Raw genomic sequence first — 17733 nt, 5'->3', positions numbered from 1 at the left:
GTCTTATAAAATAATGGAGGCGGGGGGTGGAAATAGTTCCCAGTGTGCAAGCAAGACTCCCCCTTCATTTATAATTACAACAATCCAAAATATCGATAGAATTGAATATTAAAATCAATAATAGGAAATAAAAAAAAAAATATATAAAAACATACTCTGATAAAAATCACACGTTTATACAAAAAAAGATTTAAGTAGTTATATCTTGTATTAAAAAAGCTATTGACATCAAAGAAACAGTCAAAATAGTGTGCGTACTTCATATATATAATACTAACAGGTGTTGTGTGGGACCATAAAAACAAATTAGAAACGATAAAAGTGTGTATAGCATATTTCTGAATTTTTGAGAAGGGGATTAATAATTTGGGTTTGGATTTTTCAGATTACTGTTCTCATCTTGAGTGCTATTTTCACAATGTTTCGGTCGATGTAACCTCCAGCCTTCCCCAGGTGTATTTTGTCGAACTCAGGAATTTTTTGTTGCATATTGAGCTAGGTAACGCCAGAATTATTGTTGGTTGTGCACACACGCAATGGATTGTTGAAAAATTCCAAAACAAGAAACATTCATTCAGAAATCAAATCATTGCAGAAGGAATAGGCCAACCTTGAAATCAGCATTCTTGATAACTGACTAAGATTTGAAAACAAGCAGCCATTAGGAATTTAGTCTTGAACGAATTCTTGATGAGGTTTTGTGAATATAAAAACTATGGAAACTAGGGTAAAGGACACAGAGAGAGGAACACAGCCAAGAGAGCTGATCGATTGTCACACCTCACTCTCTCTATCTCTTTCCACAGTGCATGGTTAATGAAATAAACAATGGTTTTTGTATAAACATTTTGTCCGTGTAATTCTTTTGAAAAACAGGTTATCATTTATATTATATAAACTTGCATGCAAATTTTGTCACTTGAACTAACAGCATTATATAGCCTACTGTAGAAAGTGTAGCATAACGTAACAGTTTCTGTTGAACTCGGGAATCTGAACGGAATTTTAAATGGAACCATTTATTTACTTCATGGGGTAGCATGCTCTTGTTTCATCAGCCATGACTGGATAAAGATCATAAGTAATTTGCAATTGTATTTTTCGGTCACCCACACTGAGAATTGAATCTCCAACCTTCAGGAGAATATCACTTTTACAACTGATCTTTTTACAAGTACGCTAACCACTGCATCACGGATCTTTCCAAACTGTTTACTCAGGACCTCTATCCAATCATGGCTGATGGAATGAGAGCATGCTACGTCTGTGAAGTAAATAAAAGGTTTTATTTGAAACTCCGTCCTGATTCCCAAGTTTGACAGAAACATTCCAGAGTTCAATAAGATACACCTAAAGAAAGTCAGATGTTGATCTGACGCGATTTGGTGTGTCAACGTGATTATACTGTATATGTGATTTTAATTCTGATTAATGGTGATTGATTATTAAATTAAAGAAAGGTCCTGGGTATAATCTTAAAAGACATCCAGTTTTGAGGCCCCAATTGTTACCATTGCTCTTAGGTCCTTTGACCCAAAGTGGTAATACCTGTTAGGGCATCTGCTGTTACAAGATCAGGTTATCTGAAGATATTGGCTAATTAACCAAAAATGCACCAAACATTTCCTTTTATTTCTTTTATCTTTGATTTTCTATATATTCTACAAAGCAACCAAACCAATATTAAATATTTAAAGGTACAAAGAAGTTGAAGCAGAAAAACATTTTTCAAAATTACCAGACTCAATAAATGTTGATATACCAACCAAACCAAATCAAAAAATAAAATGAGATAATAACTGCAACAAATACAAGTACGCAAATAAAAAGGTGGGTTCCAGAAGTTAAACAGTTTAGACGACCTCCCTCCACTCACGCCAAGAATAGAATACAACAGAAAATGGCAAAAACAGAAGTTTCAAAAACAACAAGAAATTATGGCACTTACTTCCAAGAACCAGCTGATAGTTCATAAATAAAGCATCTCGGACATCATGAGAATGGAAATGAAGAACGTTTGAGCGAGTCCATTTACCCTGGGATTTTCCTAATACAGCCCCACCATGCTTGTTTTTGGCCCGCTTCGGATGAGGTGCTGAATCACCACTAATGTTTTCAATATATACAACTGATGGATCAACACCACTGCCAACAACAACGTTCTCATCCTGAAGAAAAAAAAAACATACAGGTCTTAGTAGGGGAGACATTGTAATTAAAAAAATAACAGCTCTTGTTATGATATTCAAAATGAACTTAGTATATAAACATGCAGACACAATGTATGGAAATATATAATATAATTATTTCCACAGTCAAACAACGTCGCAGCTCACAAGAGCCATGACAGCCAACAAACCGGAAGTCCAAGACTTGAGTTTCACCCTTATTTAGACTCATCAGTTAGACATATCCGAACTCGGATTCGAAACCCGAGCCTCTTGCATTCAAAGTGAACACTTTGCCACTCTGAGCAAATGTGCCACATATAAGAAAGTCTATTAACTGACACATATCAAGCAAACCGTGGCAAAATCCGACTATGGAATGGCCCTACGTCATCTATATATATATGTTTTTATTATTTCAACCTCAGGGGTTTTTTGCTTAAATCATTTCAAATTGTTTCAATCGACAGGGCAATAATATTATCCTGCCGATCTCTTCAGACAATTCAAGTCAAAATAAATATAGAGAGAGGAGAGGGAGGACTGAGAGGGAAGAAAAAAAACGGAAAAGAGAAGAAGAGGGACGGAGGAGAAATATAGATTATACGTAGTTATAATTAAAGATTAAGAATAGAAAGAAAGAAATTAAAATTAAAATGAATTTAAAAAAAGAGAGGAGATTGTTTGCTAAGAGAGGAAGGGGGGAAAAAAATAAGGGAAAATAGAAAATATTATGGAGTTCGAGAGAGACACTGAAAGGAATAACAAACAGGAGTGTGTCAAACAAGTGTCAATAGAGGGCAGCAGTAAACTAAATTTCACATGTTAATGCAGACATCGCTTAGAAGTTCTGTTGTGTCCAGCTACTGTGGTGGTGGCAGAGAGAGAAAGATAACTCGACAGTTTAAAAGAAGGTGGATCCATACGTCCAATAGATTTAAGATAAGATCTTTTATATAAATGAAAGGGGTAATGATTATAGATTTATAATTAGTAAATAATTAGTAAAAGTTGATAATTATTATATTTATTATTATTACTAATAAAATAAAAAATAAGTAACTATTATATTTTAGTAAAGGATAAAAAAACTCTTATTATTATTATTACTGTTGATGGGGTAAAAGATAAATAACTTATTTAATTATGAATAAAAGATAAGTAACTATTATTATTATTACTACTACTACTACTAGTGGAATAAAATATATGTAACTATTATTTTATATTTATTACTAATGGGATAAAAATGAATTACTATTATTATTATTATTAGTGGAATAAAGGAACTCACATAAAATTAATGTACGAAAGTATAGATTTATGCGTAAACTTTAAGTATTTACTTCAAAAGTACTCAATACGTAGGTAGAGCTAGTTAGTAATTTATAAAATATATATGGCAATTAAGCTACACTGAATATTCGGCGTTTCATCCACTCTAGGATTCATCAAGCTTATATATATATATATATATATATATATATCATCAGATTACCGAACTTAAGCAATGTGGAGCCTGGCTAGTACCAGATGGGTGACCATTTGGGAATTCTAGGCGCTGTATATACTTTCCGCTTATCTTGGCATTGTTTCCAGTCATTCTGAACCTCGACTTGCCACAGGTATTCAACAATGTTTACTCAGGAGAGGTGTTGTTGGAAACAGCACAATTCTTGCCACAAAAAATTTCACGCGCAGGCACCCTTACCGTAAGTATCCAGTCTGTCAAGACTTAAGGAAGCCTAGCCTATATATATATATATACATATAGGCTAGGCTTCCTTCATATATATATATATATATATATATATATATATATATATATATATATATATATATATATATGGAATATGTCTGTAATCTGTGCATATATTATTTAATAATAATAGATATTTAATTATCCACATATATTTCATCCTAATGGCATCTTTTAGTGTGAAGATAACTTTTGAAACATTTCGCATGATATATATATATATATGTGTGTGTGTGCACGACGGAGAGTAAAAAAAAAAAAACAGGTTAAACAGAAAACACTCAATACTTCTTCTTTACCATTTCTCATTACAATTTATTTCACCTTGTCAGTGGCAGCGAGTATCATCAGATGAGGTTAGGCTAGCAATGTTTTAACTGGAGAATAAGAGCGTTCATGCCATCTTGATGTTGTGTAAAGAATGGCGGAGGAATGTTTTCACACCGGCCATGGCCAAAGATTCAGTACTTCAACCTGAGCAAGATATTAACCCAGCCTAACCTCAACCACTGATCTTTACCTACCCTGGCAACAAGTTGAGTTTAATTTCTCCTTTCTAACTATATATATATATATATATATATATATATATATATACATATAATATGATCATGTTGACACACCGGTTCTCGTCAGATCATCGAAGTTAAGCAAAGTTGAGCCTGGCTAGTACTATATGGGTGACCATCTAGGAATTTTAGGCGCTGTATTTGCTCTCTGCTTATCTCAGCATTGCTTCTAGTCGCCCTGAACCTCGACTTGCCACTGGTATTTAACAATGTTGACTCAGGAGAGGTGTGGTTGCAGATTGCGCAACTCTTGCCACAAAAATTACACGCGCAGACACCCTTACAGTGGGTATCCATAGTCTGTCAAGACTGAAGGAAGCTGTATATATATATATATATATATATATATATAAAAAACACACAAATAAAATCAAGTTTTTTGTGAAAACAAATAGAATTTCAGTAGTCGTTAGTATTTATAAACGAGATTTTGTATAGTCATGGTTTGTAATCGACAGTCAAATGGCAGCATTACAAGTTGATTTTTTCTGTTTAAATAATTGTTATTTTATCAACTTGCATGAAAAGAGCTATGTAAAAGATGCTTAAAACCATTTGAATTCTGCAAATACCATCAGTAGTTCAAACGTTATGAGAATTTTAAGTGCCAAAATTTATGCTTTTACGTGAAGATTTTTCTTTAGAAAAAGTGGACTAAATTACGGACCTCAACATTTCAAGAAATTCTGTAATTTCGCCACATTTATTTATTTTTTTAAGCTATTCTCATGAAACTTGGCACTCTTATGTAAAATAGTGTGCTCTTTCTGATTATGCAGTCAAATCTGATGTATCCCTTTACAATAAGCCATGAATTATAAATTCAGATGTACAAATTTCAATTTTTTTTAAACTGGTGCATGGTATCATACAGTGGGTGTCTATTTATGAACAAAACTAAGTATTATAGTGGTACTTAAATATAGCTTTATTGAGAGCAGGTATTTTCCTGCCTCCTCACCAAAGGAGAGCTTAATCTGGGTGTAGCCATTGAATGCCTAAAGAGCGTTCATGGTCGGTATTTACTACTTCCCTCAAAGAAAAAAAAATTAGTAGATATGAATTAATCTCAGAAATAAATCGAAGAAAATTTTTTATATAGATTTTGTATTTCTGTAAAAGATGGAAATTCCGGAAGTCAACCAGAACTTATGTATTTTGGGACCAGCCCAATTTTCAATTTTGTAAATTCTCTCTATCTGGCCCAAAATATACCCCTATTTTCTGAGATGCAACAATAAATTGTACTCTACATAAATCCTCGATGTAACTTTCACAGTACCAGGATAGCAAGAATTCTGATAAACAACAACTATATATTCACCAGTTGATGGTAATTTTTATCATTTCTATTCTTGTTTTACTGAAAATTCAACTATGTAAACAAAGAAATGAAATGGTAATTTTTTACCTTGTTTCCAACTTCACATTTAAAATGATTACATTTATAGGTTTTAGGGTATGCTGAAAACGAATATCGGATTTAAACTTTCTGCAAATAAGTAGTTTTTCCGGATATTAAGCAATGTCATTTCTTATGTTATCACTGGTGGCTATTTTGGTACGCACGAGCGCACAAACATAACCCAAAAAAACTATGCGCAAACACACGTACCAAGATGGCCACCAGCAATAACATAAGAAATGACATTGCTTAATATCTGGAAAGCTACTAATTTACGGAAAATTTAAATGTGATATTTGTTTTCAGCATACCCGAAAATTCTTCGTCAACTTTGCTCCCTGTAGTCGTAAAAATATAAATCAAAATCCAGCAGAGATGAACTTCTATGTTTATATAGCCTGTAAAATTTCAGCCATATCCAATCAAATTTGACCCTGTGCATATGTATCCAAACGTAACATATAAAATGTAAACATTGAAAAAACAATTTCCCTTTTTGCTGCCGTAATTTTTTACCATTTTTTCATTTTTAACTTGGAGCATAAAAATACTGAAGACATAAAAGAAAAATAAATTAACATCATTAGAATGCTTATTCTATTCTCTTTCCATCAATGTAATTCTTTTAAAAATTGACTCAGAAATAAAAAAGATATGACTTGTTGAAGCACATTAGGTATGATTACATTACAGTTAGATATCAGGTGGTTCACACTTTCTACTTCTGTGCAGCAGAACCTGCACTTGCTGTCATTGTTGAGACCACTCATTTCTTAAAAGCATTGATCATCAAGCCTTGGTTTTGGGCAGCCATTATTATCCTCTCATAGTGGAGCAATTCTCTTTTTAGCCAGTCTATAGAGCCTTTCTTATCTATATAGTCCCAGGTGAATTCATCCAAAAAAATACTTACCCCCCCCCTGCTCCTTTGGGCAGATACAGTCTAGGCAGACACTGGTTTCGGTATGTTATTCTGTACAGTGTCAACATTTTCTGCTTTTTAGTGTCCAGTCTGTTTATGTCCCTTTGTGGCCAATCAACAATACCAAAGTTGTATTTATCACAGGCATGGCTATTTGGTTAATTGCAGTGATCTTGTTTTTGTTTGAAACTTCAGTTTTACAGATTATCCATACACAACATATATATTCATTGCCAATTTTTGCTCTCAACTTAACTGAATTGAATCATTCTCTTCTATGCTAAGGTATTTGTATTTTTTCTGCTCTTCTAGGTCCTTGATGTCAGTAGTTCATCAAGCTGCATGTTTTCCATTTGGATTTTCTTCCCAGCACTGATGGAGCACTTGGCACATTTGTCCAAGCAAAACTTTATTTTAATATCTCTGGAGAAGTTATCTACAACCTGACAGAATCAACTCTGAGTTGGCATACAGCTTTAAGTCATCCATGAAGAGCAGGTAGTTGATTCTTTGTTTGAGTTATGTTGAGAGCCCTGCTTCAAATTGTAGACTCTGTTTTTTTCGTTGAGTAACTTGATTAATGAATCTATCACCAGGCAGAAGAGTTAAGGAGATAAGCTACCCCCTTAGAAGATTCTTCTTCTGATCTTGTTAGAGATTTTTAGAGTTCCGTTAGTATGGCTTAATGTCATAGTTGGTTGACACATTCTTCTATGTAAAGCCAGGGTCTCTTTGATTGCTGGATGGATTTTATATAAATCTAGGTACTGCAATAGCCACGTTTGGGGCATATTATCACAGGGCTTTACATTGCGAGTGAAACAGTCGCATTTGCGAGTGATTTTTCAAAATGGCGACTAGAAATAATGAAACGCTTATCTTTTGGAGATTGTATTGCTTTCACCGACAATCTTCCAAAGCTCACTACTTTTTTTTTTAATAAAATGAACAAAGTTAAATTATTTAAACAATAAAAGTTTAATAGAACAATATAGTCTTTTTTTAACGAAGGCTTTTTAAAAAAAATATCTGAAGAAATTAGAATATTTATACCTTCAAGCATCAACACAAAATTTGTATATTTAGAATTACACTTATTAAAAAAAACAAAAAAAAAATCTTTATGATGTACATACTCGTCACAGAACTAAGATGTCATATTCTAAAAATCATGTGGGTTTGGCTAGTAACTTTTCTATTTGGCTAGTAAACGAAAATATTTAGTTGTCAAAGGTCAACTAAAGATAAATTTGTCCGTAGAGCCCAGTATCATATGCCTTCTGGTAATCAATCCAAGCCATATTAGGTTTCTTTGTTTCTTCTTAGTCTTCAAGGATGATTTTATTGATTAATAACTGATACTTGGTATCTAAACACTTTCTCCTGCGCCCTGCTTATGCTTTTTCCAAGTATGTGCCAGACGAGAGGTATTGATGGATATTGTTTGCAACCAAGCCAGTGAAAAGTTTGTAGGTAGTATCAGGGTTGTATCATCTCTCAAAAGCCGATCATTTGTTAAAGCAACTGTTATAATGATCATATAGTGTTGTTAGTTGTTTAAGCCGGAAATTGGGTAGGTTGCCTATACAAGGCTTTTGTTTTATCATGCCAGCTGTTATTTCTGGTATTTCTGTTTTGTTTCATTGCTGTTTGCAATATCTAGGATCTATTGCATCTCTTCATGATAGATGCTTTGATTCAGTTTTTGTTTTATCATGCCCACTGTTATCTCTGGCTCTGTCATTTCAGATTTTTGTTGCTTTTTGCAACATCTTGGATTTATTGTTTCTTCATCATAAGTAACCTCATTTTCGAACAGAGACCTCGAATAATCCTCCAGCTCTTGCGTTTCGGGCAGCTTTTCTACGATTATTATGAGGTTAGAGTAGAATAGTTTTGTTTAAACCATTTATGTTCAGTTTTCACCCTATTCTTATTTTCCTTTTTCGTTATTCTTTTAGTAAATGCTGAGATCTTGCCTTCGAGTTCTCTTGCTATGTTCGTCAGTTCCCCTATTTTTGTCACCTATTTTTCACTGAGCCTGCATATGATGTTCATCAACCGTCTCTGCACTACAAGGGCGACAAGGAATTGTCTTATTGGAGACAATTCCTTTCTGCAATAGTTCAGCTGATTTTAGGAGTTTCCATTTCCAGCGTCCATGTTTGTTTTGTTTTTTTACTTTGGATTTCCATTGTTTTTGCTGTTGGAAATTAGGGACTGTTTTTTAATAAGATAGTGTCCTGCATCATAGGATATTCATTTAGTTCAACTCCATTAGGGACATCTTACATGGTACAGGTCTCTTGAGAGCAACATTCACCATTTTTATTGCTGCTCTTGTAGCTTTCACAGATTGTACTTTTGGCAGTTAGGTCTTTCCCCCATCTTCTGGAACTCTTTAATGGTCTTACATTGTTCTTTGCTACCTGCTGGAGGTGAGAGATAAGTAGGGGAGTCCTTCAACAAAGTCGATCCTGGTGTTAAAGTAGATCTTTGTTAAAGTATCATATGCACAGACGGTCCTCTTGGATCAACAGGTGAATGATGGTGTCGTTCTGGCTGTGCTTTTGAGCTGGTATATTGATCAATGATGGGAAATTTATGAGGGTTTTCCAGCAGATTCTGATTTTTTTTCTAATGAGAACTGCTACTTCTCTTTTTATGCATTGTTGTCACTGAGATGTTATCTGTTGGGGTGGAACACTTCTTTTGCAAGGTCAGTGTGAGAATATTTTCCTCCTTGCTTTTGTTGGATGTGTTTTGCGCAAGCATATTCTATAGCCCATACCAATGTCCACTTCTTTCCCTTTCCCATCCAGACTATCGTCTCCTCATAGTTTTCACTTCCTTGATACGAAGGTAGTTCTTTTCTGCCTCCTTTAGGGCAGCATTTTTAATGAAAGTGATCTCTTCTTCTGTCATATATACTCCCATTTGCAATCAATGTGTTCTTTTTCTCTTCAGGTCAATGTCTTATTTTCTCAGTCAGTATTTTATTTGCTGTTTTGCTCCATTTTTCAAATTTTAAGTAGTGGTAGCAAAACAACAACACCTTCTTTTCAACAACAAATCTTTTAAGCCTCCTTATTTCTTATTTTCAGCTGTTGAAACCGCTTGAGCTAGGGGGCCAGGACCTCTGGTATCAAAGCCTGATGATTAACCCTGGTTGGCCTCTGTCATATCTATAGTGCCACTTCCAAAGGAGAAAAGGTTTACATCATTACTTACCTCTTCAGACCTGGTGTATAAACAGGTTAAGGAGCCCTTTTTATCTTGGATGCTGGCCTGCCAGTACACATACTTATTTTTATTCTTTTTTTATTATTAATTCCTCACTGTCCACAGCTTCTAATTTAGTGTTACAAGTTGCCCTCTATTAATAGAGGGGTGTCCCCATCCACAACCTAGGGAACATGCTGGATGGCTTGAGGGGACAGCACACTAGAATATTTAGTCAGAGTTTACTTCTGATGAGAAGTATCCTGATGTCAGGGCTCTGACAAACCCCTGTAAAAAAAGACTGAAGACATCCGAGGAGGGTGTCTAGCAGACATTCAGTTTCTCACAAGTAGACATTCAGTTGTATGTGCGTATGTCCAGAGAGATGAATGGGCTTTGTAATTAAAAGGCATTAAAAAAATCAGTACACACCTCTTTCTTGTGTGGTCTCATGCAGACAAAAAGAAAAGGAAAGAAAAAATGGCTAGCTTTCCAGTTTTATGCTAATCCAACTGACCACTTTATGCAAATGAGATGCCTGACTTTTATAGACTTGGCAGTTGAATGAAATTAGATGGCAGAGTGGTAAAAACAGTTTTTGTTTTTTATTATTGTTTTTATTTTGGACATTGAAGCTAGGAGGAATTTACAAGCTATTTTGGCAAAAATGGGTGACTGGATAAGCTAAGAAGTGACATCATGAGACCATTTATTGGAGAAGGAGATGTAATTGCCTGGCTTAACAAGCTGAAGCTAGTTGCAAAGCTTCAAAAGGTTGAAGGCATAGCAACATTGATTCCAATGTATTTGGAAGGGAATGCGCTTGTGGTCTACGTGGAAATAGGAGAAATGGACCAGACCATCACTGAAAATATCAAGAGTAAATTAAAGACAGTGTTTTCAGATAGTGCTTTTGAAGCGTACAAGAAGCTCAAGAAAGTTGCCTGGACCGGGGGAATTAGTGGATGTGTATGCAGCAGAAATAAGGCATTTAGCAGGATTGGCTGGATATATGGTGTGCAGCCTTGAGAAAACCATTAAGTTGGCTGTCGTGAGTGGTTTTCCTGACTGCATCTCCATGGAGCTGCAGTGAATGAGTGAAATTGAAACCATAGAGGTGGAGAAGATCTTGAAGTATTCCAAGGTGCTGGCGAAACATCCTGGTGAACTGGAGGTAGTTGCAGTCTCCATGGCAACGAATCCCAGCTGAGAGGAACAGTTGGTAAAAGGACAAAGGCATAGATTTATCAGTAAATGTTTCAGATGTCAAGGACTCCACCTGCTAAGAGACTGTAAAGAGCCGTAACCAGGCATCATGTTTTCAGTATGGCCAGAAGTCATTGCAGAAGTGAAAAACATAGACCCAGTGAAGGGAGAATGGCATGTAAACAGGAACTGTGAAGGAGCGCTGCTAACAACCTGGCATTAGGAGTATTATTAGAAGTAGGAGGTGCAACTGCTGAAGACGCTGCTTAGTTAAGCAAAAAAGATGATAGTGATCATATCAATGTTGCAGAGCTCGGTGCTATGATGAAGGGCATCAATCTGGATTTAAAATGAGGGTCACGAGTGGTGGATGTTAGAACAGAATCGGCAACAGCTGTATCATGGATTAGATCGGAGGTTTCTGGAGATAAGCAGATCAAGACAAAAGGGGCAGCAAAAATGCTTATAAAGTGTTGACTTGGAGCATTTGGAGACCTAATCTGAGAATTTGGACTGAAGGTAACTGTTACCTTGGTTCCAACACAGAACAATAAAGCAAATGGATTGAGCAGAGTGAAGAAGGCTGTGGCTCCAGTGTGCTGTATGGAAGAACTGCTAAATGACCTGCATAAGATGCATCACTTCAGAAAAGAACGAACTTTATACTTAGCGAAAAAGGTGAATCCGCACATCACGATGGAAGATTAATTTTTTTTTTTCAGACTATTATTCTCATCTTTACTGGTTGTTGTTTTTCATGACGTTTCGGCCAACTATTCAACATCTCTATCAACTGTGCCACGTGGCCAAAATGTGGTGAGACAACAATTACGGTTCCAGGTGAGAATTGTTTGAAGATAGCGGTTTCAATCCTACCCAAAGCTGGCAAGAGGATTAGTTGGCCAAAACGTGGTGAGACGACAACAACTATGGATGGCAGTGATTGCTGAGAATGCAGTTAGGAGATTCGAAGTTCCTATCCGTTGCGGTTACCACCTAACGAAGGCCAGAGCAATAGTTGGCCGAAATGTCATGAAAAACAACAACCAATAAAGATGAAAACAACAACTAATAAAAATGAGAATAATAGTCCGAAATAAAAATAAATTAATATATATAATGCTCATCTCAAAAATGAATTCTAATTAAGGAATAATATATGATGGAAGGTGATTGAGCAATGACGGGAATGTCAATCCATTGATCTTGCGCCAGCTAAACATGAAAAAGGGGAATTACATGTGGCAGAAAATTGGAAGCGACTAGCTATTGACATCACTCATTATCAACACAAACCATATCTGACTATGATGGACTATGGGCCTGGGCGGTCAGCAATATGACGAAGAATAAGAATGGAAATGGCACAAGTTTAGAAAATTGTTGAGGAGGTGTTTATGGAAAAGGGACCGGTAGAAGTTGCTAGTTGATAATGGTATGTCTTTTCGCTTAGAAGTTTTTAGAGAGTTATGTGTAAAGTGGAACATCAGGTAATATTTCGGAGCTGCGTATCAGCCGAGTGGCAATGAGATTATAGAGAGGCACCATAGTACTATAATATATAATAATATAATAGATTATAATTATAGAGAGGCACCATAGTACTATAATATAGCTGTGGCAACAAGAAGTCATATTTTGCCTCATGAGATGGTATTTTGGTATAATATGGCACCAAAGTCTGGCCAAGATGAAATGTCAGTGCCACATCGATCCATTTTCACGTGCAAATGGAGAAATCCATTGGCTTTAAACAGAACAAGCAAAAGCAGAAATCATAGTTTGTGAAGAAGTGTGGGTGAAGCCACCCAATCCTCGTTGCACAACACAATGGGGAATAGGTACTATAACTGATGTACTCTCCAAGAACACGGTGGCAATAGATAGAATGCCACGCCACATCTTGGACATACAAAGAGTTTCTTTGCTGACAGAGGAGGAGGTTAAAAAAGTCCTTCAAGAAGCGGTGTGATGGTCGCACCATGAACGAAGACGTCTGGCATGGATGGTGGACTATGAGACTGATTATTGATCTTAAAGATCAAGGGGGCATGTAATTAAAAGGAATTAAAAAATCAGTACACACCTGTTTCTTGTGCGGTTCTGTGCAGACAAAAAGAAAAGAAAAAATGGCTGCCTTTCCGGTTTTATGTTAATTCAACTGATCGCTTAATGCAAATGAGATGCTGCTGATTGTAGTATAAAAGCCCAACTTTTATAGAGACTCATGTGATTTAGAATTTGGTGACAGAAGGAGCAAATCTTGTGAGCAGAGATTTGTTTTTGCAGTTGGAAGAAATTAGACAGCAGAATGGTGGGAACGTTTTTATGTTAAAAATTTTTTTTATTTTGAACATTGAAGCCAGGAGGAATTTACAGGTTTAGCGAAGGAGAAAGAGGGAAATGGGAAAAAGGATGGGGAAAGAAAGAAAGAGATGGATATCGAGATGTAAAGAGAAGTTTTAATGAAAAAACATTATACCTTTATCCCAGACAATGCCAGGTAGCCGTGCTAGTTCAAAATAAAAGTTTACATGATGTTGAGCAAAAACCCTTACCTGATTAACAGCCAAACAAAGTACATCTGCCTTATGAGTAGAAAGACACTGAAAAAAATAAAGGTAAGCATACAATTTAAATTGCAAAATATTTGCAACAGATAAAACATAGCAGTATAAAGATGAATGCAAAATGAATTCAAAAGAATTAAAAACAGAATCAAGAAATGCGATTCAGGAATAAATTTTAATAACTTTTAATTGCATTCAGAATTTTTGAGATGAGGATTAATAACAGATTATTTGGACAACTATTTGCATCATAATTATTTTTCGCAATGTTTTGGAAAATGTAACTTTCAACTTTCTTTGTTGTCATAAGAGATCAGAATCAATTTTACAATCTAGTGAGTAATGATCTCTTTTGTTTCTTGCAGCCCTTTCCTCACAGAAGAGACATTGTTAGTCTTTATCTACTCACTCATTATTTCCAATGGAAGTGCTAGACTGAGTTTCAATTTCTGGTTCCTCTTTATAAAACATTTGCAGCAAGAATCTATAAAATATTTGCTTTGTTTCCACAATCACAAAAAAAAAAAACTTTCCTTTCTTCCTTCATATACTTCATGCCATAACGCCTCACAAGTATTCGAACTTGGTCCATACTATCAATCAAGAAGAGTAGAAATTGAACCTTGTAACTCACTTCCCTTAATTTGTCCTTTAGTCCTCACATTCTATGAGCAACGTTTCTGACAAAGGAGGAAGAATTACTTTTTCTGGATCAGCATCTATCCATCTTATACTTATCGTTTGTTAACTTTTTACCTTGAAGTAGTATTTTTTTGCTAGTCTCAGTCTTTTCTATAAACACTATTACGGCATGAGTTCTCAGTATTGCCTCATCTATTCACTGCTTCCTTTGTTTCAGCTCATTTAACTCCTTGGTCTAGTGCTCTCCATCAATTTAGTACTGATACTTCATTGTAATACAGCTTCTTATTTCTAAGAACTGCAGCTTCTGGAACTATTCTTGTTGACTGTTTTCGCCTACATATACCTTTGCTTTTTTCAAGACTAATGCCAGCAGGCATCCCTCTTTTTGTGACAACCATCTTTCATTCATGTAGCTCCTTACAGCAGATTGCAATTTTCAGAAAAAAAAAAAAAAATCATCATTCTCAATAATATGTTCTTCATCTTTAAATTTTTTTTTTTTTTTTTTTTACTCATGTTCATCCCTAACAAGGCATATCACGGTTTGGACTTAAGGGACTTCTATTTGGGACAATGCCTAGGAAAAGTTAAGATATTGGTTTACATTATATTCAAACTTCTGCATATCAGCATAGTCAGGGAAGCAGGTAACAGGAAAAGAATTCTAAAGTATAGCTGTTTGAAGGAAGAAACTATTAGAGCAGAAAGCTTTCTGGCATTTACGGACCTCACAGTGAAGGGGTGAGATTTTGTTGCTAAGCAGGTTTGGTGGGGATATGTACGTTGAGGTGGGGACAAATGCAACAAGTTCATCAGAGCACATTCCATTAAAATATTTGTAAAACATAGATGCAACATTGCTGCAATGGGAGAGGGGTTGGAGCTTAGTTCACAAAATGGGACATACTAGATTGAAAACTGTTTTTTTTTGTTTTTTGTTTTTTGTTTTTTTACAGGGGGTCACCACTTATCAAGGCCCGAAGGCCACTCAGGGATAAGAGTTATTGCGTGTACAGTAATTATTGAGATAGTATTGTAGTAATCATTAGTATTGGGGGTTTTGATAGAGTGTCTTACTTAAGGGGGCGGTTTGTCAGGAGTTTGTTAATGTTAGACTTGAAAACGTCCAAGTTGTAGTCAGGTGGGAAACAGGCAAGCGGCAGAGAGTTCCACTGGTGTGCAGTTCTAAGAAAAAAGCTTTGCTCATGGAATCTACATTTGGATTTAGGCACAGATAAAGAGTGGGGAAAATTATTGACAGTAGTTTCATCCAGACGGGTGTTTCTCTTGAAAGATTGGCGGGGGGGGAGGATCCAAGAGAGAGAGGCTAGTGGTAAATGCACTAGCCCAAATGTGGCAACAATACTCCCTGCATGAGCGAATGTTGATTTTGGATACTTTCAGGTGTGAATAGACTCTTAGCTTGATAGAGGGAATCTCGCCTTCTGTGCAGCAGCCTTTGCAATGTCCTCAATGTATTTGTTCCAGTTCATATTACCCGTGAATGTTAGGCCGATGAGTTTGAAGGAAGAATTCTCAGGTAGGATGTTATTTGTCATGGATATCGGTGGTTGACAAGGCTTTTTGTAATTGTTAAAGGAGAGCAGCTTAGTTTTACTAGCATTAAATGTTACTTATCATTCATTTGTGGCCCCATTCCACTACAGTCTGAAGGTCATTTTTTACAATTCTGTCATTGTTTTAGACTTATGTGTATTAATTCTTCCCTCGTGCATGTTATAAAGTGGTGTATCATCAGTAAATACACTCATCTCAGACACAATATTATCAGGGAGGTCATTTATGAATATCAGGAACATTAGTGATCCAAAGATTGATCCTTGAGGCACTCCTGCATTTATGTTATGCTGCTTGAATGTATGTCCGTCAATGACAACCTGTCAAAGGTCTTGCTTATATCAATGGCTACAGTCCTGGCTTTGTCCACTTTATCTAGTGTCTGGTATATGCATTCAGAGATGACTTAAAATATCTGCAGTAGAACAACATTGCCTAAATTCATACTGTTTTTCAGAAAGACGTGCTTTTGTGAGAAGGTGGAGTAGTGCTTGATTAATTAAGGTCTCAAAGATTTTAGCAATGAGGGTTGAGGAGACTGATAGTGTGATAATTGAGAGGGTCAGTCCTTTCAGCAGAATTCTTGTATACTGGTACCACAGAGGCTATCTTCCAGCTATTAGGGAAGCAAGATTCAGCAAGGCATTTATTATAGAGCATGGAAAATATGGGGGCTAGCTCAGCTAAGCATTTCTTAATTAGTGTAGCAGCAATGAGATCAGGCCAACACGCTTTGGAGGTGTCCATGTTTTTTATGATATCGCGGAAAGAGAGTTGCTTGTTGGCTCTAAGGTGGAGTTGGAGGCAAATTGCCAGGCAAGCAATTCTGCCTTCTCGGTTGCTGTGCATGCGACCTTCTAGTTGTTGGATAGTAGAACTACTGATTGCCTTTATTCACTAAACTATTATAGATTTTCCATAAATCACGAGTTCCTATCTTTTGCGATTCTTTGTGTCGCTATTTCTCTCTTACAATGATTTCTAACATCTATGAATTTTTGCCTATTTGTATTTGACTTATGACATACAAACTGGTGGAATGCATGCTGTTTGTGCAATGGCAGCTCCACAATCTGCAGTGAACCATGGGAGTGAGTACGGCTTGCTATAATACTTCTGTGCAGGGACATGTGCTTCAACACCCACTTTGCCCCATTCAGTTGTCTCAGTGGCACACTGTTCAGCAGATAGAGAGAAAAGATACTGGTCCATCGGACATCTCTGATGTGTTCTCTGATGGCTTCCCAGTCAGCCCTTTTGTAATACCTTTTGTTGTTTTGACTCCTCACATTAGGGTTGGGATTTAAGTATGATGTCAACTGATACCACTAGATGGTCTGAATTTCCAAGTGGACTGTGGGCATTAGTGAAGTCTGCTGGTGTTCACGATCTAGGAGGCAAGTTGGGAACATTACTGTCTGTATGAGGGAATGGGCTATAGAGAAGCTATAAGTAGAGCGTCCAGCTGCGTCTGTGCAACCTGAGAAACCAAGCCAATTTTTATGGTGGACATTACAGTCATCAAACACATGTATTTGGGCATTACTGAGGAGAGTGCTGCATCTAAGAGATATAGTCAATTCAAGTACAGTCCTGTCGAAGGAGAACAGTAGAGAAATATATAAGTAACTAACGCAGTGATGAAAGACTATATGAAAGCACATAAAAGCCTAGACATCCGATTTAAAA

At 36.1% G+C, this 17733-nt stretch overlaps 1 protein-coding gene across 1 annotated transcript in view; it reads right to left on the bottom strand.

Moving 5' to 3' along the window:
• LOC145277716 (U3 small nucleolar RNA-associated protein 4 homolog) overlaps positions 1–17733 on the bottom strand; it is an 80394-nt gene that overhangs the window by 34109 nt on the left and 28552 nt on the right. The window contains exons 8-9 of the mRNA XM_080129415.1: positions 13810–13857; positions 1949–2168 (exon numbers count right to left, since the gene is read on the bottom strand). Of these exons, the coding sequence (XP_079985541.1) occupies positions 1949–2168; positions 13810–13857 (268 nt within the window). The remainder of the gene's footprint in view (positions 1–1948; positions 2169–13809; positions 13858–17733) is intronic.

This window comes from Euprymna scolopes, chromosome 6 (genome assembly GCF_053919585.1).
Source record: "Euprymna scolopes isolate OS-2025 chromosome 6, ASM5391958v1, whole genome shotgun sequence".
NCBI classification, from domain to species: Eukaryota; Metazoa; Mollusca; class Cephalopoda; order Sepiida; family Sepiolidae; genus Euprymna; species Euprymna scolopes.
This window is presented reverse-complemented; position numbering and strand designations above follow the sequence as displayed.